At 40.2% G+C, this 21400-nt stretch overlaps 1 protein-coding gene across 3 annotated transcripts in view; it reads right to left on the bottom strand.

The window, feature by feature from the left end:
• Positions 1–21400, bottom strand: part of LOC102682354 (pikachurin) — a 59113-nt gene that overhangs the window by 26442 nt on the left and 11271 nt on the right. For 2 of the 3 annotated variants that reach the window (XM_015340362.2, XM_015340363.2), the window contains exons 3-8: positions 18806–18892; positions 18338–18364; positions 17193–17343; positions 16325–16460; positions 8769–8935; positions 529–644 (exon numbers count right to left, since the gene is read on the bottom strand). In XM_015340362.2, coding sequence (XP_015195848.2) covers positions 529–644; positions 8769–8935; positions 16325–16460; positions 17193–17343; positions 18338–18364; positions 18806–18892 — 684 coding nt within the window. The remainder of the gene's footprint in view (positions 1–528; positions 645–8768; positions 8936–16324; positions 16461–17192; positions 17344–18337; positions 18365–18805; positions 18893–21400) is intronic. The other variant, XM_015340364.2, reaches the window with a different exon arrangement.

Raw genomic sequence — 21400 nt, 5'->3', positions numbered from 1 at the left:
TTATATCCAGAGAACTATGGCTTTCCTTTCACATCCTGGAGCATGGCTGTCGATGGCGTCCATCATAGATGACACCGTTATCATCACCTGCACTATACTGTGTTCAACCTTGCAACAGAGCTGCTCCAGCATCAGCTTCTCCTCATGGAAGGGGCAAATTACTACCGGTCAATCAACATATCAGCATGTCTTTGAGTGGTGGAGAGAAACAAGAGACAAAAGCAGCTGCAGGAACATGAGGAGAAACAGGTGTGAAGCCCAGCTCAGAATTGTACCCAGGACCCTAGGACTGTAAGACAACAAAGGTAACCATCACTCCACAATGCTGCATGTAATAGTCAAGTTAAAAATTGTAATCTAATAGGTGCTGCCAATTTACTTGTGGCAGGAGAAAAAAGTACTGGAACCTTGGCTAATGACAGGCTTTACAAGGTGAGCTATGCTTGTGTTCTCAAAAATGGCAGGACACACCAGCTATCTGGGAGAAGTACTGAAAAAGAAAAACACGAGATTGAGAGAACTGCCCACCTCTTCAATGTATATATCGTAGTCTGAGTCATCAATCCCAAAGGCCACCTCGTCATTGATCTTGGAGTCCGTGATGTAGCTCTGCCCATGATGTCCACTGCCCAGCTCAACAGTACCTGTAAAGAAGAGCTCAGGCATTACAGGGAACTGGGCATCTACTGTCAACGGCACCCAGATATTAATGAGTTGCTACATGGGATGGACATGTGGTTGATAAAAGGGACTTTCTGCATTGCCAAAGTGTGCTCATGTCATATGTTTTTAACGGTGAGCAGCCTGACCCAATAAAGAGGGGTGCAATTTTTTTCTTAGCTTTATCTGCAATAAAGGATTCGTTAAATCTGCGTTGTACCTCTTCAGCTCACCCTTCAAATTACATTTTTGGATCCAACCTGTACCTGAGCATATACAATATATAAAGATTTACATGGGTTTCCAATGTGTGTTTTCCTATTTTCCCCACATTAACTTTAGAAGAATCTTGAAAAAGAAGATGTACTGTATAGTTGTAAACATTTGTGATGAGACTTGAACAAAATATCAGAACTGGTACAGTAGGTGCGGAGAGAAGGGGACAATTTCTCAAAGTGCAATAATCCGCCAATTTCCATGTCAATCAAAAATGTAGCAAATTAAAGTGTAAAAATGAATCTGTGATAAATTAAATACAAATGTGCCAATACAGGCAGAGGTGGCACAGTCACAGAATAGAGAAATAGTTTTCAGTTTTATTTTTCATTCAAATGCGGTTTGAGAATTTCAGGTGGAGATTTTTGGGAACTGCAAGAAACGTAGGAGGAAATTTTAAAGTGGGGAAAAAAAAATCTTTGAAACCTATAAAAGACAACAGAGCACTAAATCTGTGGATAAGCACACCACAATCATATTCAGCTCCCAAGTCATGACACACCAATGATTTCATTACCTAAAATTGGCCCGCTTTTAAGAACACACTGGACACTGACATTTAAAATGTCAGCAGGAATTTACTCAGGGATGTGATGGAAGCATTTCCATGTCAATTACAAGACCTCTGCAAATACGACTGCGACAGGGGCGATGCAGTTACAGACATTTTATCCCCGCGCCACCAGCCTGAAGTTCTCATGGGACCGCACTCCTTGTTTAAAGCAGTGCTCCGAGTTATGTCCTGGCATGTTTCATGACCGTGAAACCCAAGGAGACCGGAGACAAAACAGGTATGTTTCAGACCAGGCACTGAAGCAGAAGGGAAGACTGCCGATCGAAGTTCACACCACCCCCCAGCTTTAAACTTTAGGAAAGGCAGCTACTCATATTAAAACAAATGCTAATTCCGACACCTTTCTGAAGTTAGACTCTTTTATAATTTATTTCGAGATGATTGTAAGATAATAGTAAAATATTTTACTTTTTTACAGACCATACAGTACAGTAAATTCATGGGAGGTGTCCTGAACTCACCCTCCCCCCCCCCCCCAAAAAAAAAATAAAAATATATAATCCACTCCATGCTTCCCTCCTCTCTAGTCTTGAATGTGACACAAAGTTAAGAAAAAGATAACAAGGATGCAGAACTTATCTTTCAATGCCAGAAATCAGTGTTCCCAAAGTTAGAGATTTGCAATTTGTCTTAGGTTTATTCCTGACCCAGTGATCTTTTGCTCTGTGTTAAGAGTAACATTGTATTTACAGTGCTCATCAAAGCAAACACTTCTCAGCTACGCCTGAACAATTCTGTTCCAAGCGATGAAGATTCAAAATTTCTATAGTGCACCGAGATGGTATATTGGATGACTTTTTTTTTTTATTCCTAGGAAGTGGACAAATCCATACTCCAACACATTCAAAATGCAAATCTTGGAATAAAGCCAGGCTGTTCATGCTGCAGTAGTTTATATACTATAAAACATGAGCTGATGATAAAGAATTGTCTGACTGGAGGAGAAATGAATAAGGCACTGCATCCCACAGATGTAAGGAAACAAGATATGCATACAAATAAGAGAATGTGAATCAGGTCTGTCATAATGAGAAAAAAATGAGAATGTTCACCCATAAAGTATGGCACAGGGAAAGGGTTTATTGAGAAATCAATAATGCACCACACAATATGCACTCAAGATGACATGTGGCTTAAAATCTGTAAGATTTTATATTGGTAGAGTGAACAGCAAAGACATGCAACCTGAAATGGATGGAGTACTGACAGCGAGACACAGAATATCGGTGGCAGATGGCAGAATCTGTGTAGCTGCTGTTCTGTACCCAAAATTGTGCACCTCATAGCGCACACTCTTATTCGGGAACCTCCTATACTCCCTCAACAAAAGGCAAAAGAGAAAAACAGCTCTGGTTATCAGCAGCCTGAAATCACACTCAACATGCATCGCAATGTGGAGAATGAAAGGTGCAAATATTGTACTGAACCCACTGCATTTTGTACACGTTTTTCACATTTCTTTTCCAAACACATGGCGTTTAGTAACCCTGTACATGCCAGACATGTTCGGTATATGTGTGTGTGAGAGAGAGAGACAGTCACCCTGGGTGGATTTGTGGGCCTGACTTGTCTGTGGGGAGGGGCGAGGTCTCAAGATTGCTCTGGTCTGTTCTGTCTGGTAATCTGGTAACCAGATTTTCTCACCTGAAGAGAGACTAGTAGCCCCTCGCAGACCCTTCCCTAAATTGCCAGGATTTAACACTTAATTCAATTACCTCAGGTTAACTCTTTCACAGCCATCGTGCCTTGTCTGCCTGCACTCCTATTCTTCCTGGTCCACAATGATAACACCCTTAAGTGTTCTCACACTTACAAGTGGGGATAGCTGGAAGAAACAGGCCTAGTGCAGTAAAGCCATAGAAAGTTTCTGCAGCCCACTGACCTCCTCCAGGCACTGTGCCATTACTCCTTGCTACAAATTTCTTAAGATTAACCCCAGTAAGATGTACCATTTAATTTGCTCCCTAACCACTAAAAACTATAAAGAGGCTTCCTTTACTAAATGTCCCGCACATCTCCCAAGCATGGGACCTGAGACCTACTGGCACCTACATCAAAAATGCTCCCCAGAATTCTCAACTTGTGAATAGATACTATTCAAACTGTGTTGACGTTTTAGCCTGTCCTTTCACAGAAAACCACAAGCTGAATTACTGGAACTGACTGGATGACAAAGAAACACATCCAGAAACATGTTTAGGAAATATTTAGGAAGGACTGTTAAATATCAATACATGAATATATGTAATTATTTCTATGGACATGTATAATCCTTTGTAGAGATGCAGGGTAATACTGCAGTATATTATAATTTATGTTGTAAGATGTACAATTACATGAACCATACAACTCAGTTTACACCAAATATTAAAATAGCCAATTTAAAAAGCATTAAAATGTGAATGTTTTAAAATTTATTGCATTTTATTTTTAGAATTTTTCTTCTGCTATATATTTGTATACTGTACATTCAACTTCCAAGTGGGTTGAGAAATACTTCTCTCACACATGCAGGAGAACACATTCTCTCAAAAGGCAATTCAGGCCATTGTTGAGTAGAATATATATATATTAATTAAGCTTTGCTGTCTGGCATGTGGTGAGAGGAGAGGCTACTGGGGTTTCGCGATGAAGTCTCTTCTTCAAAATAGGCCAGACGGTCCTTGGACTGCAGTCAGCACCTGCGACCTGGGCTACACTATGCTCCAGGTGCAGCACTTCCACACTTTTTCTTTTCGTACAAGCAGTCCCAGAACAAACTAATTAGGACCAGAGGTCACAGTGAAATCATGACCTCCCATCTTGCACTGAGCCCTGCATTACTTTCCTGGGAAGATGAGTAACAGTATTCTTGTGAAGCAGTGTTACAATTAAAATAAATCCAGTGTTAAAAATGACAGCTAAAGGTAGACATGAGTTTTTTTTTTTAAATAAAAGAAAAGAGTAAGCCTGACATTTATAGTTATTTTAAAACAGATTCAACACACTGTGAGGTTATGGATAGGTTGTGAAAAGTAAATTCTGCATTGATAATGCAATGAACTGTCAATGCAAAAATGCATAAATAAATTAGCAGGAAACACTGAGGAAGCCAATACACCCACAGTACTGCGTGTACTGTATGTACACCTGGCTATGTTAGGTGACAGGACACTGTGACAGGATAAAAGAATGTAAAGGAAATGTGTAAATAATGTGTAAACCTAAAATAATGAAATACTATTTCTTCAACACTCTGCAGCACATAAAACCTGAATTTGAATTTAAATAAAACAACATTCAAAAGAAATTATAACAGTTTCCCAAACGGATATAGAATCGCATTAAAGCAGGGAAGATACCGCTGTGAATTGACATTGCTGCTTACATCACTCACTATAATCTGGGCTGGACTGGATGTGCTGTTATCTTGCTTCATAACATTCACAACATTAACAAAAATTTCCTAAAACCAAGCTGTGCATATTTTAGAATATTATTACGGTTGGTCAGATTTATTAGATTCAAAAGATAAAGCGGAAGGCCATCATGACACTGGAGACTCTGCTCAAATGTATTATGTTCATCACCACAAGTTCTGTGGGCTCCACCTATCCTGAGCCCAACAAATTCATTTCTTCAAAATCTGCTTTGGAAGCTTCTTTGTAATGTGTGACACCTGTCTGGATAATCATGAAACAATACTGTATGTGCATCTTAAAAGAAGAACTGTTTTACAACTTCCTAATTCCTATTACTTCATATTAAAGCACAGATTTTATAAAATGAGTTAAGTGCCCGCATCCTGCTGTTTTTAACAGTTTCGGTCTGAATCAGTGGCCAGCATCTCAGCCCTTAGCTCTGCTTTTCTGATTCAACAACAACTACTACAACCTCCATTAAAGTACAGGAGACAACAGCTGACGACATGCTAGAACACTCCAGGTGCACAATGCAAACCACAGACCCAAAGGCTTGTACAGTTATCTTCACCCTTTACATCCCAAAAGAATGCGACTAAGTTGCTTTGGATAAAAGTGTCATTTTACTATTCCAAATAAATTGACTGAGTTCCCCAATTCAGAAAGAGCTCTCGTCTCAGTGGATCTAAAGAAGGCTAATTGATAGACTTATTCACACAGCTGAACACTGTATTTATGGATTGTATAAATACTGGCACAGTTCCATGACATTTGAGGTTCCCAGAGAGGATTGCCAAGGTGAGAGATCCCCAAGTAACAAATAATTCTCAAGCACATCTGTTCCTCCACATTTCCCCCTGGAGAGCCACTGTCCTTAGCATGGACAGCCTTCCTTCAGGAATTGTTTTCCTGAACAACCTGCTGACAACTACTTCTGAGAAATCTTGAACAGTTGCTTTATTGTATTATTATTAATAAAGCCCCTCCTGAAACAAATTCTGAAAACAATAAAATGTTAATCAACTACTACTAGAACAGTTAATAAAGTCTCAAGTGTGTGACCTATATTACAATTCATTAGATTCCTTCCTGTTACATTACAACAAAGCCATCAACAGGATGCTCACATTTAACTCTACATAGGTCTTACTGTACATCACCTAAGACTAATTAGCTGAAAACAAGCTACATATTAAGATTGTTCCACAATAAATGATTAATTCACAAGTGGCGAATTAGTCATATTATAAACATATACTCCAAAACCAACTAAGAACAAATGCATAAACCACTAAATCCCAAAAATTGTACATGTAAACTAAAATATTTGCAACACTTAAAAATGACTACTGAGTTAATGATTACTACAAAAGTGTTCATAAATGTTGTCACTGTATATAAAATGTAGTGGAGTTAAGTGCCCGCATCCTGCTGTTTTTAACAGTTTCAGTCTGAATCAGTGGCCAGCATCTCATTAGCTCTGCTTTTCTGATTCAACAACAACTACTACAACCTCCATTCAAGTACAGGAGACAACAGCTGACAACATGCTAGAACGCTCCAGGTGCACAATGCAAACCACAGACCCGAAGGCTTGTACAGTTATCTTCACCCTTTGCATCCCAACAGGATGCGACTAAGTTGCTTTAGATAAAAGTGTCAGGGTCGGGGGGAGCACTTGACCCAGCTCTATTTGATGAAAATACAAGCTCCAGTCAGTCGCAGTGGTAACAGTTCCTAAGATTACAAAGAGACCCCTGGACGACTCAGAGTTCAACCCGTGCTAACAGTGCTCAGCCTAATGAGCACTGGGGTTAAACCTTGGGGTTATATTCGGTTCTGGCTTAACTTTCAACCCACATGTGCAGCATACTGTCAAAACATCTTTTTTTTTTCACCTCAGAAATATCGCTAGACTACACCCTATGCTATCACTAACTGTGGCTGAGAAGCTGATCAACACATTTGTGTTCTCTTGATTTGATTACTGTAATGCTCTACTCGCTGGGGTATCTAAATCTACTTTGAACAAACTGCAGTATGTCCAAAATTCAGCAGCCAGAATCCTGACTTGGTCTAGCGCAAATGATCACATTACTTCTATCCTGGAGTCCTTGCACTGGCTTCCAGTCAAATTCCATGTAGACTTTAAAATCCTCATTCTCACCTATAAGGCTTTGCATGGCTTGGCACCTCAGTACCTGTCTGAACTATTATCACCCTACTCCCCACCTCGCAACCTTCGCTCTTCTAATTCTGGTCTCCTTACTGTCCCCCAAGCCCCTCTACATTGTATGGGTGACAGGGCCTTCTCCTGTTATGCCCCTAAGCTCTGGAACTCTCTGCCCAAGGATATCAGAGAGTCACCTTCTCTAAACTCTTTAAAATCCAGACTCAAAACCCTCTTCTTTAGAAAAGCCTTTACTTCACTGGTTCCATTCTTCACCCCTTTGCTTTTCTTAGTACCACCATCCACGGTCTCCTCTATATATTGTAATTGTGTTTTATCTTATGTATTCTTTTTATTTATTGTTGTTGTCATTCTGTAAAGTGCTTTGAGAAGCCACCTTTAAAGGCGCTATATAAAATAAAGTTTTTTATTCTTATCATCATCATCATTATCATTATTATCATTATCATTATCATTATCATTATCATTATCATTATCATTATTATTAATCTGCGCTCTGTGTCGACACCTCTCCTTGCTGAGTTACCTGGTGGACTCCTGGAGAACAGAGTCACACATTACTCCATGCAACCTACAAGTCATGGAAGAATTGACTGTACATTTAACAAACCCAGGTAAAACAAAAGTCATGGTTTCATTACTTCTTTATGTGTATTAAATTATTTTCCTTTAGAATTAGTAACCTTTCATGAGTTGGTTCGGCATTTTCACCCTAATAGTTAACATTGCTTGACCAGAAATTTGGTCAAAGGATCTGCTAATGAGCCAAGAAGCCTCCATCCGAATATCTCTAATCCAAGTCCAGAAGTGCTTTTATGAACTGAGCGAAACTCCACAGAGGAAGTTGGTTCCACCTCATTAGTCAACACCCGCGCTTTTGTCTCAGAGCTGTTATTGTTACCATGGAGGGTCGCCTGACCCTGCTCTTCCTATTTGGGTTTCTGATAAGCACTGTGCGCTGAAGAGCTCATCAAGAGCCGCACACCCGCGTGCTTGCAGAACACAGCCAATCGCGCAGGATGCAGAGTCGTTTGGAGAAGCCAAGTGAGGTCAGCACAACAAGCAAAGCATCTGAAGCAATGCCATTTCAGGGAAAAAAAAGGTCACTGCTGACTTAAAGGCAAATTTCGAAGCCCACGCGATATATCTGCTTTGTTCGGCTTTATGAGGCATGTGCAGACAGCAGCCTTGATGTAGAAATGGGCTGCCAGTCTGTTAGCTCGCCTGCAGGAAATAAAAGGGCTGCCCTTACAGAGTTCCTAGACAATATTAACAGCGAGCTGCACATTTTCCCTTCACTTCACTGGAGTAAAGAACCACATGGCCTTCTGAATTCTGAAGAGCTGTATGGGGGGTCCCAGTGAATACCGAAGTCTGTTCTATCCAGTGCTATTTAAGGCCTGTTCATAGTAAACTTCAGCGATAGGGAGTTTGTTAAACAGTGGTCTCCCAGCATCAGCGCATGTGCTTCACACATGGATAAGCTATGCTTTGCCATGCAATTAAGCAGTTGACAACATTCAAACCAAACCATAAAACATAACCTAATACTTCATAATGACATCATACTCATATCATGTATCACTAAAATCTATCATATTTTGCTTATCACTGGGTTCCAGACGTTCGAGGTCCCTCTGTAACTGTCCCATGCTTACACACTTACTGAGCGTCCTGACTTGGATGTTGGTTTCACTGGGCTGGCTGGTCCCATGTGCATTGACGGCTCTTACAACAAACTGGTACTGTGTGTCTGGGACGAGCCCCTTCAGAACCATGGAGTTGGACTCAATGGGCTCTTTGATTGCTGTCCACTCTGTGTCCAGCTCAGGCCTGCGGAAAGAATCAAACAAAGGAGTGGGTGTTTGTTACGATAGTTTTGTTCAAACCTTGAAAGCTTTATATTGAACATTATTCATTCATTCTCATTAATTGATATCAATTCACTCACATTAATACTGTACACCACTGTTACCATTTTCTTACAAAAGCAAATAAAGATAAAGTCACATAATGCTACAGTACTGGTTTAAAGATGACTGCAGGCTCATATCTCTGCACAATGCAAAATTACTGAATTAAATCAAGGACAATTGGCTATAAACTGCTTTGACTCAATACAAATTATCTGCTTGCGATACCTACACTGCTAACTAATAGAAAATACAAGTTTTAAAAAATGCCTGTTCATTTGCATCTGGAGAACCAAGACAGCACAATACTACATGCTTGTAAGCAATGGGATCACATTTCAGCTCCTGGTCTATGCAGCTGGGATAAATGCCTAGCTTGCCAGTTATTGGGATATTGATGGGTCAGTGAATATATCTTTGAAAGAGGTGCTTGAGAAATGATCTGGATTTATCTTAACCACAGTGACAACTTGTGTTAAAGATCTAAAAAGAGGGATACAAAACAGCTGTAATTTGAAGATGGCAGTGAGAGGCAAATATTATGGACATACAGTAACTGTAACTTCAATGCATCATTAGATTGGGCCTAAATACAACAGGAACAAGAAAATTCAAATCCTGACACACAGAAACAAGTAATAGGTTTATTCAATGCTGAATTGAGAAGAGAGAAAACACAACGTTTCGGCTGTGAAGCCTTCTTCAGGTGTGTAATAGGTTTATTCAATGTTGAATTGAGAAGAGAGAAAACACATTTTGGCTGTGAAGCCTTGCTTCACAGCTGAAACGTTGTGTGTTCTCGCTTCTCTTTTCAGCATGGGATAAACCTATTACTTGTTCCTTTGCAGACTACGCATCCTGATGCAGCTACCCACCTGAACTACTGACACTCAGAATACCCTTAGAGCATGCAGTATTGGAAAGGAGTACCGTCGACATCTGCCTCGCCTTTAAGCTTTGACGGACGTACCAGTTGGCCGATCATGGGACTCTGCCACTGAGTCAACCTAGACATTTCATCGACATTTCGCCAGCCCCTGCTGGTGCGAGAGCTATGGGGGTCTCCCACTACAGAGCTGCCACTCGTGACTGAGTCTCACCTCTGAGCCACAATCCTGGGAAAAACCAGCAGCCCAGCGTTCACGATGGCAGCCCTTGCTAGTGAATGTGGATGCCAGCATTCTGTGGTGCAGACCAGCAGGTAGCCATTAAGGCCATGTTAGACCCACCAATGAGATGTGGATGGGTCTGGCATCACCTTTCCCACACTGATGGGATTGTGACCCAGTGTAGGCACCCTATAAATCAATCCTGACACACTTCTTTAAAGCACTGCCAGAGAGCGCAGGAAGTGGTACAGCATAGATATAGATCAACACCCTACTGGGGTCTCGTCCTTCACACCACAGCAGTTAAAAAATGTCTCTCGGAAAGGCAGAAATGCGAAGTTGAAGGACTTCTAGAAATAGAGCAGTTTCAAAGTCACTTTCAGCATGGTTCTCAGTGTCATCAGGTTTTACATTATGGAAACTTTGAAGGCATCATTGCTCTCGTCATAAACTCGAGATGGCAACATGTATGGTATAGTTGGTTCATAAACTCATCAGCTTAATTTTATCACAATGCACAATGTAATATGTGCTTAGAAATTTTTACTTCACTGCAAAACAGGCTCCATGTTTTCTGTAGGCTATTGGAATTTGTCTACAAAGCCATGGTTGATTAAATCCCATGCTATGCTATTCTATGCTACAAGAGTTTTCCAAAATATAACGCCTCTAAAATACAGGTTTTAAATTCACTTTCCAGATAATTTCTCACATTTTCTTTATCTGACAGTCAGAGCTTGTGAAGGCAGACATTAAGATTGAAGAGCATCACATTAATATGCTTCATGTAAGAGAAAACATAGGAGTAGATTGTTTGCTAGCTCCAATTACATTTAGTTTACTTTCTCAGAACGTGCTGAATAAATCACTCAGTGGAAATACGCTGTGCAATATCTTGTAAGTGTATGGATCTTATTTTTTTTTTCAGAGCTGTTTGACTTTATCAGATTTACCATTACAGACGCACAGTATTAAAACATGCAATGCATAACTTCAGAACCAGGAGCATGAGACATGCACAGCAAGTGCCATGTGTACCATAAAACAAAAGACTTAAAAGATATTAAAGTAAACAAAAGCTGGAAATAAGACAACAAACACCCTGAGACACTATAATTCCCAGCCTCCACCATATAAGAAAACACACTTTGCATAAACTCTGTTTTTCCATCTTCAGTATTCCAAGCTCTGTAACAAAAGTGTTAGCAGTGGTAACACGTGATAAGATCACCTTTGTCTTCAAGTGAACAAGATCTCTTTAAATAAGTCCAGCTCGACATCTTTATGCAACAATTCAGTCTTTAATCACGGAACATGTCAGGCTGCTCTCTCCTTTAAAAGTAAAAGATAAATCACTGCACATTCGGTGGGCTTAGAAAGGCTCTTCTTGTCTTTATTTCTCATTCACTGAATTCCTTCAGATTACCATTTTCATCCTGTGTGTGTAGTTGGCGGTAATTCTAGGCTTGTGCTAAGGAGTCTGGTAAATGGACACAGACATACATCAGGCCCAGAAAAGGAAACTGCAGAGGCATTATTACAGAATGTAATACAGCAGGCTTGAAAAAATGCTTTCTGAGTCATTTACTCAGATAACATGTATGTATACAGTATATTTTCTTGTTTGAATTTGAGACTTGTATTTCTCAACATTTCATCTTGTGTGTATGGAACGCCATCCGCAGGTGGTCAACTAAGGGCCAAAATTAAGGCCATTTCAGAAAAAACTTGGCATAATTTACAAATGGACCCTGCAAGTAATTAATGCAGTGTTTTTAAACATAAGTCCAAAAAACATTCAAAGCACTCAGACCAGGAATGTTATCCTAAGAATTTCACAGGAGATCCAAACAGTTTAAAGTGCAGTATGATAAACTGGCTGCATAATTTTGTGGACACTTTTTATATTCTTAAAAATGTGTTGCTCCAAACAAAACCACATGTGACTTACACAGAAGAGCTTTAGAAAGCAATACCGAAAATGCAGGAGATTTCGATCCCAATGGATCTGCTTAACAATACGGACAGTCATGCATACAGTGAACAGAAAAGAAGATGGAGAAAAATGTTCTCTCAAGAGAAATATATGGCCAACTGAACCAGTTTCTTTGTGGACCAAAGAAAGCCAGAACAAGTTAACCAAATGATTATTGATAACACATCTTTCAATTAAGCAAAACCTGTCACAGAGAAGCAACACACTGACTGAATCACTCAGCAAATTGTAAACAGAGGACAAGCCAGGGCAATTATAGAGCTGCCATGACTAACTGTGCAGCTAGCCCACTTGAAATAAATAAGGAATATGAACAGGAGACGGAATGGAAAATAGCATTAACCTTTCAGGTGCTGATCGCTTCTGAGTTTCATGTTTAATTTCTCTCTGATCTTCAGACAGCTGTGACCTGACAATCGAGAACTGAGGACTATATTGTAATTATGACCCAGCTTCTGCCTTCAAGAAGGTGGAATTAGGATGAAACTGTAGCAGCATCAGATATTTCACACATGATGAAATTGTTACCAGCAATAAGAATATGGAATGAGTCTCAGAAACTAATTCAGATGGAAATTATCTGGCAAAAAAGCAGTATTGTGTAAAAGCTTGTCCTTTTTAAACTAACACTAAACTAACTGCAGCTAAGCCAAAAGGACCCATTTGCTGAGCAAGCTAAGTGTTTCACACAGGCAAAAAGCAACATGAGGTTTACCTGTGTAAGATACTACACCTGCAGAAGCCCTGTGTTCTGTAACAAGTGCTTACAGTGCAGCTGCTAGCAGACAGCAGGCCTCCTCCCAGGTGGATGATTTTATGCATGATTTTATTATTTTTTTCCCAGCATGAGCCAGCAGAGCTCTGTTCCAGATGCTATGCTGCTTCATGCTCCTCTGTTCCTTCCCTGTGAAGGCTCGTCAAGTCAGCTCTCCTTTCCTTAGTATTTTCTAATAGGGAAACCTTGGAAGACAGATAGGAATCCTTGCTGTTTTTTCCCCAACCCCAGTTTGTCCTATTCTGAGTGCACAAAGACCGCAAAGGACAGGGCAGCCCAAGCCCCAGTGTGAGGACTGTCAGATCTTATACTGGTTACAATTTAAGGAGACCTGGAAAACATACTGAAACTGTGGTTGTCAAAGACCAATGTTGGGGGATTCTTGATTTAATATAGGCATCCCCCATCTCATTCCCAGAGAGACAATCTCAGTGTTCATATATGAACAATCTCAACAGTTTCTAAAAACTAGGAGATATCGAGTGATTAAGCAAGTCTTCCGTTCAAGGTCAAGAGACCTCTGGTCTTTAGAGACTGAGACGTACCCACATTTTTTATTCTAAATTACATCTCAATTACTTAAACAAATCACAATTAAATTTCTCCAAGTCTTTATAAGTCAGAGTTTTAATGGTTACATTTAAAACCTGCCAGATAGGGCTTGTCCTCGTCCAGGATCGGAGACCCCTGCTGGTAAGCCTTATTCATCGTCAATTAAATGTCTTTAAGGCGGTTCTGCTGAAAACAAGACTGCCATATAAAGAGCTGGTCTGTGAAAGGCTAAGGTGTATTATCCGGATCTTATCATAACTCCAGGGTACATTGTTTGTCTGTCCTCTCCAGCTGCCTCTAATCCTGTAATTAGTATTGTTTAACCATATTTGTTTCTTGATTAAAATGTGGACATCTGACAATGACTAATCAAGCTCTAATCATTTTGCTCTATAAACAATGGATCCTATCTCTCTTGATGAATATACATTACACACTGCTTGTTTCATAACCTGAAGACATTTTGTCTGGAGACACAACAAAAGACCAAATACATAATTTGCAAAGAAACAATTGTGTGTGGGAGTTATTTATTATGCAATTGTTTTGTTTAAAAAAAGACAGAATTCCAACTGAGTGACAGAACACTAAACCTCTTTAAATTGTGTGCAGGAGGGTTTTAGTCTCTTAGCCCTCACATACTGTACAATCCAATTCCTAAAAACTCAGTCTACTGTATGTGGTCCGGTTCTCAGTCCATGTGGGGTGGTAGAACATTTTGTATGTTTTATATGTCACACTGCTCTGGTTCTGAAAATATTTTCTAGCTATCATATAACCAGTTATTCCAACTAGACTGCCTGGAACTGTATGTGGAAAACTAAGATGCATTACACAAAATCTGCCAAAAATAGCTTTTATTGTAAACAGTGTACTTTAGGAAGTGTTAGACTGGATGAAGATCTTTAGTTTTCTCAAAAATACTCTACAGGTTTTCTGACAAAAATGACAAATTGCCACCTTTGAACAGCAGGTAGCACCTTTGACACAACATCTAAATATCTATATAAAATATTATTTAATGTTAAATAACAGAATTTTCGACAGAACACATACAAGATTAACTCAAATTTACAACTACATAATCAAGAAAGTACAGACAATATGCAACTGTTAAACACATTGCACTTTACTTATTCATCCAAGCTTCAGCTGATAAAGATTGTAAGCTTGCACAGTGGGACTCTTGTCTTTGCTAAGCAATGTTCAAAAATCTACATTGTCTGACTTGCTAAGAGAGTTCTTCAGCCCCAAGCGGAAACGCTACAGCCCCAGCCGACCCTACAATGTTAATTAACTGCCTATCAGACTTTTCATCTCTCTGTGTCCCGTAAGATCTTGGACTGAGGGGTCTCCACACCAGCCCCCATTGAATGTTTGTTCCCAGTCAAAGAGCAGCCATTCACACCCACACAATAGTGAACATTCACCAGCCCTCCGAAAAGCAGGGGCCAGGGGTCAAACAGGATAAGAGGGAGAAGCACCCTCTCGCCCACAGAGTGTGCGATTGCTCAGTGCCAGGACAGACTGACAAGCAGGAGGGGGACATCCACATCCACAGCCAACAGCCTCCAGCAGTGCTCACTGGCACACGCCATGCTTTCAACACCAGTAACAGCCTGAACGCTATGTGCTATCGAACTTTTGAAGTGAAAGACCATTTTTAACATGTGTGTCTGAACATTCGCTGACAACACACCTGATTATTCTTTGTTTGCTTTATGTCTAAAGCAGAGGAAGCACAAGGGGAAAACAGCATTGCACTGCACATGTTGCTGTACCTGGGATTGACGCAGTCGTGACTGCCTCGGTGATTCTGGTTACTGCAGTTGCCTTTCTCAGTCAGACCAGCATTTATCTGCTGCTAAAGAGTCACTGTGTCAAGACTTTCTGAAAAGCCACCCTGCAGTTCTCTTTTCTTTTCTTTGTCTGTACTGGGAACATAAGGTTTCAATTATACAAATTTGAAGTGACCAGCACGCTTGTTTGAACTCCCTGGCTACACTGGTTCCCACCACACACAAATTTTGCTTTGATGCTACAGACGTTTACTGTCTGTATCTCAGTTTCCCTCCCTGTAAAACTGAGGACAGGAAAACAAAATTCCTTCTGTACCCACAGCCGATTCCAATAAGCTTGTGGAAAACCAACAAATCAGAGGAGGTCTTTTCACTGTCAGTCCGCATACAGTAATCGTGTCAGCACAAAACTCTGCAGAGCAACAATCAACCTCAGTGCAGACCGATCACACAATTATTTCAGAATTTCCCATATTTAATCATAAATCGTTAAATCTGATTTGGATTACTGCTGTGCAAAATATTGAAAAAATCCCCTGACAAGTGCCACACAGTCCGGGCATTGGGATGTTTTTATTGGCTCCATCCATTAAAAAAGTCTTGTTATCTTTTCTACACACTACCAAAAGCCAACCAAATGTATAAAAAGCCAAAATATACTAAGGTTTAAACACAACTAAAACTCGACACAGGAGGGAAATTTGTTTTTTATCATAATAGCTTGTGATCCACTGCAGGATTTTGTCCAGTCACCTCTTCACTCCTCCTGTTAAAAAGTGGAAATAATCCGGAGATCCAGTCTCTAAATTGGCCTCGGCCATGATTCTTTTTGCCTTAACCCTGTACAAAGAAACAGCCAGGAGAAGGAGCTAAATCTTTCAGTTTTAAAGTGCTAAGGCACTTCCTTATGGATGTTCAAGTTTGGTTTACATTTAAAAGCCTGTTCTTTGTTTCATTTTCAGAATGGTTTCTGCAATTGGAGTTATAATCAAAACTGAAGTGGTACAAGCTGAGAGGGTTGTACAAGGAGCCATCAGGGGACTGAACACCAGTTCTGACAGACACAAACAACTCTCACCTTATGTACTCCACCAAGAAGTACTGAACCGGCGAGCTGCCTTGACTCTCTCCCTGTTTCCATGACAATGCTACTTCTGTGTCGGACACAGCCAGGGCCCGAGCCTGCGTTGGCGGGGAAGGTGGGATGCATTTATCTGGTGGAGGAAGAGGGGAAAGTTAGAGATTGTCTCTGAGGTGAGATGATGGGTCTTAAACAACTGTGTGCCAAGTAAACTTTTAAACGCATCCAACAGAAAACCAACAGCTTTATTAATGTTTCCTATTGAAAATTCACTGCTGGCACCGTAACTACAAGAGGAGAATTTCTGTTTATATGGTATAGTGTGGCCAAAAACTGACGGGATACTGAACAGTGGTATTGCTTCATCTAAATGAGCAAATATACCAAAGTTGTTAGTAAATGCAGACATGAAGATGGGTCTTTTGGACAAGCCTCCGAAAAGATTAATCTCATAGGCAAACATTTCATTACAACTGAACCCAGCTCTTTCAGTGGTACTGACATACAGAGAGAGTAGCCTGTAGTCTAGCTGATGTATGCTGCATACTGAAGAGCATCAAATCTGGACAGAAACACCAATAGTAATAAAGGCTGATGGCCTTCATGTATTACAATAGTTATGTTACTTTTATGACATAACGTTCATATGAGATATTCAGGAATTCATGCTTTGTTCCAGAGAGCTCTTTTGAAGTGTCCTGGGCTCTCTTGCAAAACAGGAGCGAAGCCCATCGCCTCTCTGTCATAGTTTAACCTGCACATGTGGAAATATAGGACAGTCAGCCTAGGAGTTTTCTTTGGGTGAAATCTGTTTCACCCATTTCTATCTCCCTGAAGAAATCCTACTCGTCGCTTTGCTACCCACCTCGAGAAGCAGTGGTGACATCACGAGGCATGCTGGGCCTCCCTTCTCCCGCCCATCCGAAAGCTCCAACGCTGACCCTGTACTGAGTGCCCACCTTGAGGTTACCAATGACAACATCCTGGAGCAGATACAGGGTGGACCCATCTTCAGTCTATTATTGTCATTAGAGGCAAAGTCCAAAAGAGCTCTTTGATAAACAGAAGCTGTATTTTCCCATGCCTGAGCTCAGGACCTCTGTTTTGTAGCAGTCTAAGTCGGTATTGAGTCTGATATCAAAGTGGGTGCTGCTCACAATGAAAGCAACATTCAGCGCCTGAGGACAGAGGCATGATTGCCTGTTTTCCGTCAAGCTAACATTACTGTTTTTTTTATTAAAAGGAAAAACAGGCCCTTTAATGAAGCAAAATCAAAATCAAACATTTAAACTGCCTCTAGGGTATCTTACTAATCATTTTTGACACTTTACAATTTTAATGCTTTATTTTCTTTTCAAACAAACCAAGCAAAGAACCCATGGGGAGAAACGTTCAGAATCTAATGTGAGATGAAGCCCAGAGAATGTCATTCTGATAAAAGACATGCATCCTGCAAACCAAACATGAATAATAAAATATTGGATTAGAGAATGTCACAGGATACTACTCCTTGGCATTCAAACAAATATACTGTTAAATATAGCAAAGCAAGCTAAATATACAAAAAGGCATCAAAACTGGAACAAATGACGTTTGTTATAATATGCTTTTGTTGAATTTTTAATGCCTTGGTGTTAAATGAAATATAATTTCAAATATTCTTGAATAAATATTTCAATTTCACTACAGTTGAATTCAATATCCAAAAAAGTGTTCCATTATGTTATACAGTACTTATACAGTGTATACATACTGTATAACAGTCTTTCTATGCAAGAAACATCAGGCTCATACTGGAAAGGGTGGGGAAATTGGACACACTGACATGTACTGTACATCTGGGGTGTCAATCTTCATATACTTTAAATCTGTGTTAACTACCCATCTATAACACACTCCTTTAGATCAGCAGAATTCTTACACCATTCAATAATATCTTCTAACACATGCCTTATGGGGTCCTGTCTTATGTGAGGCATATAAAGAACTAGAACAACATATTATACTTACAAAACTTGCTTGTCCATCAAACTGCCCCTGCAAAAACAATAAACAAGCCGGTCATCAGTTTTATGACAAAAAACAATACAAAATATCATATGATTTCTTGCATTCTGTACATATAGTAGCTATTATATCATACAGGACTAAACAGCTGTCTGTAACATTCTCACTATAGTTTTCTAAAAAAAGGTGCTCTAGCCCAGAACTGTACAAAAAGCCAACCACTGTGAGGCACAAGCACTATTCACCACACCGCAAGGCAAAATCACGTCTCTTTGTAGTGACTCTCCCCAGAGCCTTACAGACAAGGCCTGTATAATATAATCTATGGAAAAGCACCGGATACTTTATGACAATCAATAAGAATACTGTGGGGCAAATACTAAACATCAGTTTGCGCTTTGTGTCATTTTACATAGCAAATACTGTAGGTTTTAAGTTAGATGTAAAATACCATACGTACTCTTTACTTACCATAGTAAGCATGTCCAGACTCAAAGGAATGTCATGTGTCACAGCTATACTCACTGGCCTGTTGTTCTTCATCTCTGTGTAAAACACCTGAAACAGGTCCACAAACACATAGAAAGGGCATTTAAGAGCAATGTTTTTAAGTGTGCTTTCAGCTAACCCCCCACCTGTGCACTGTATTGAACCAGAAAGGATTTTTGGACTTTCGATACTTGCAGTTGGTCAAGGGTGCTACAGCGCTGGTGAGTGAGTCCACAGCACCAGTCACACTTTGACAGGCTGGAACTGAGGTGAAACGTGTATTTCTCAGATCCTTCATTTCTGTTAGTAGCGCTATCAACTCTGAGGTCCTGTGGACAAACCTGATTGAAACGGCTCAGGGCTCTCCTGGCTGCCAAGCCCACTCCTGCTAACTCTCTTGCAATGGGATGAAATTCATTCTCACAACAGTTTAAGAGCTGATGAGGCTGGCTGTTGCAGAAGGTTTCCAAGCCACTGAACCATTCAAATGGCCAAAACCCCAGTGAGGGCCCACATGGCCAGTAATCTCAAGAGACGCAGGAATCCTTAACACATCCATTAACCCCAAACCACAGGCAGCCGTCCGCACACTGCCTGGGAGTGAGTCAAGAGGATGCGGATGAAATCCCACAGGGACTTTGGTCCAGGTTGAAGAGTCACAATTGCCAGGCAAGCTGTGCTGATCACCAGGGCTGGCCTGTCCAGATGAGCTGTCAACAGGGCAGGGACTAGCACAACAAAACCCCGAAGCAAATAGAGAAAGATGTTTCAATAATCTCCCACACCCCTTATTACAGGATTTGGGAACTGTTTTTATTTCTGGTCCTCACCACAGCTTCAGCACTGCATAGGGATGAGAGTCTGTATCTGCACTCCACACCTGAAAATGAACTGTACAGTACCTTCCAAAACGGTTCTGCAATCCTCAGGTGCCGTTTTCTCTGCAAATCACTCAATACAGGTTACATTTTCCCATCTCAATAATCACAGTCTTAAACCAGCATCTTTTTTTCCCTTGCTTGTCCTGCAACCCACAGGCTATTACGGAAACAACATTGTGCAAATCTTAAACATGATAAAGTGCTGCAGCTGGATAATTGTACCTTGAGCTGTAAAATGTTAGTGTCTTGCTGCAATTTGTTCTTGGCAGAGAACATCTAATTGCCAATATGTACAGCAGAATGGCATGTTTTTATTATCTTAAAATGCAGTGCAAGACTAAAAACCAATAGAAGGGTGCTTTAAATTTCCAAGTAGATGCGTCTTCTCCCCATTCTTAAATCTTAAGTGCTGAGACATCAACCAAAGGAGGAGAACATAAGGTATAAACAGAGTATAATTAGGCTCCAGACATAACTAGATAATCTGGTGGTGACAAATCACAAAGACATGACTGGGATTCACAAATAATGGCACTTTCATAGGCCATATAAAACATTAGCAACAGCTTTAAAAGGCTGATTAGAAAACTGACATTTGCTCAGAGTCATAAACAAAACAAGCAAAATCTTAACTTTGTTCCTCTTCACATGTAGGTCCTTTAAAGAAATACTTTGGCAGTACAGCAGGTGCTTTACAGCACTTAGCACAAACAGGGACAACTCCTAGGTGTGTCTGGCCTGGAGAGTTTATTTACTTGGACCCGAGACTCACAGTGAGGTCACCCAAGGCTGTGATCTTCAGGTTCAGAGGCAGGGAACAGTTTCTTTAATGGTATTTATTTTCCCTGCTCGTCCAGCAGGCTGCTGGTACATACAGTAGGTCTTGTTCACTTTCTCTTTACTTTAGCAAGAGCAACAGCAGGGAGGTAAGATTCTGTGTCCCAAAATACCATAGTAGGATATTTTCAAATCAATTTCAATTGAAAAAAACGTTTGTCAAAACATTGATAAACTTGCAATCAGCAGGTGGAAGAAGCCACTGCAACAAAGGTATCTGTCTTGAATTAACAAGTGGTGTCACGATGAGGAACAAATCTTTGACCAAGAATTAAAGGCTGTTTCAAAAACAAATTCCACCTTTAATATAAGACTATGTGTTGAGCATTCTATAATAGGCCAAAGTTTGCATAAAAACCAATTCTTTTATTATTGTTTGCTAATTTTTTCCATTCAATAGTTTAGGCAGTGTTCTTGTCTATAAACCTCAGACACACTTTTTAGCCTGTGCCACGTTCTATTGACTAACAGATGCCTTTTTATTCTTCGAAGAATGGTCATTTTATTAAAATTTCTTAGAAGGCCAGACAGTTCTGACATTATACTCCACAGCTAACTTTCTCCTTGAGTCACCTCAGGGCTTATTTTGTTATTTAAAACATTTCAAAGTCCAGAACGTTTCTGGCATTCTTGGATTTTAAAATAGCAGTTACTCTCCAAAATACAGAGTGCTTCCTGTGGTTCCTAAAAAGAGCACAACCTCTGCATGACATAGCCATTTACTTCGCACAATCTAAGCCAGTATCTGTAACATCTACAGCTAAGTCAATATTATTATTGCACGTCACAGAGGTCTGGCTCGCCTTTCACAGAGAGCCTGCATGCTTCTCTTCAATTATCATGCAGCAGGTCAGAATTT

This window comes from Lepisosteus oculatus, chromosome 3 (genome assembly GCF_040954835.1).
Source record: "Lepisosteus oculatus isolate fLepOcu1 chromosome 3, fLepOcu1.hap2, whole genome shotgun sequence".
NCBI classification, from domain to species: Eukaryota; Metazoa; Chordata; class Actinopteri; order Semionotiformes; family Lepisosteidae; genus Lepisosteus; species Lepisosteus oculatus.
Note: the sequence above shows the minus strand (reverse complement) of the source record. Positions and strands in the feature narration are given on the sequence as shown.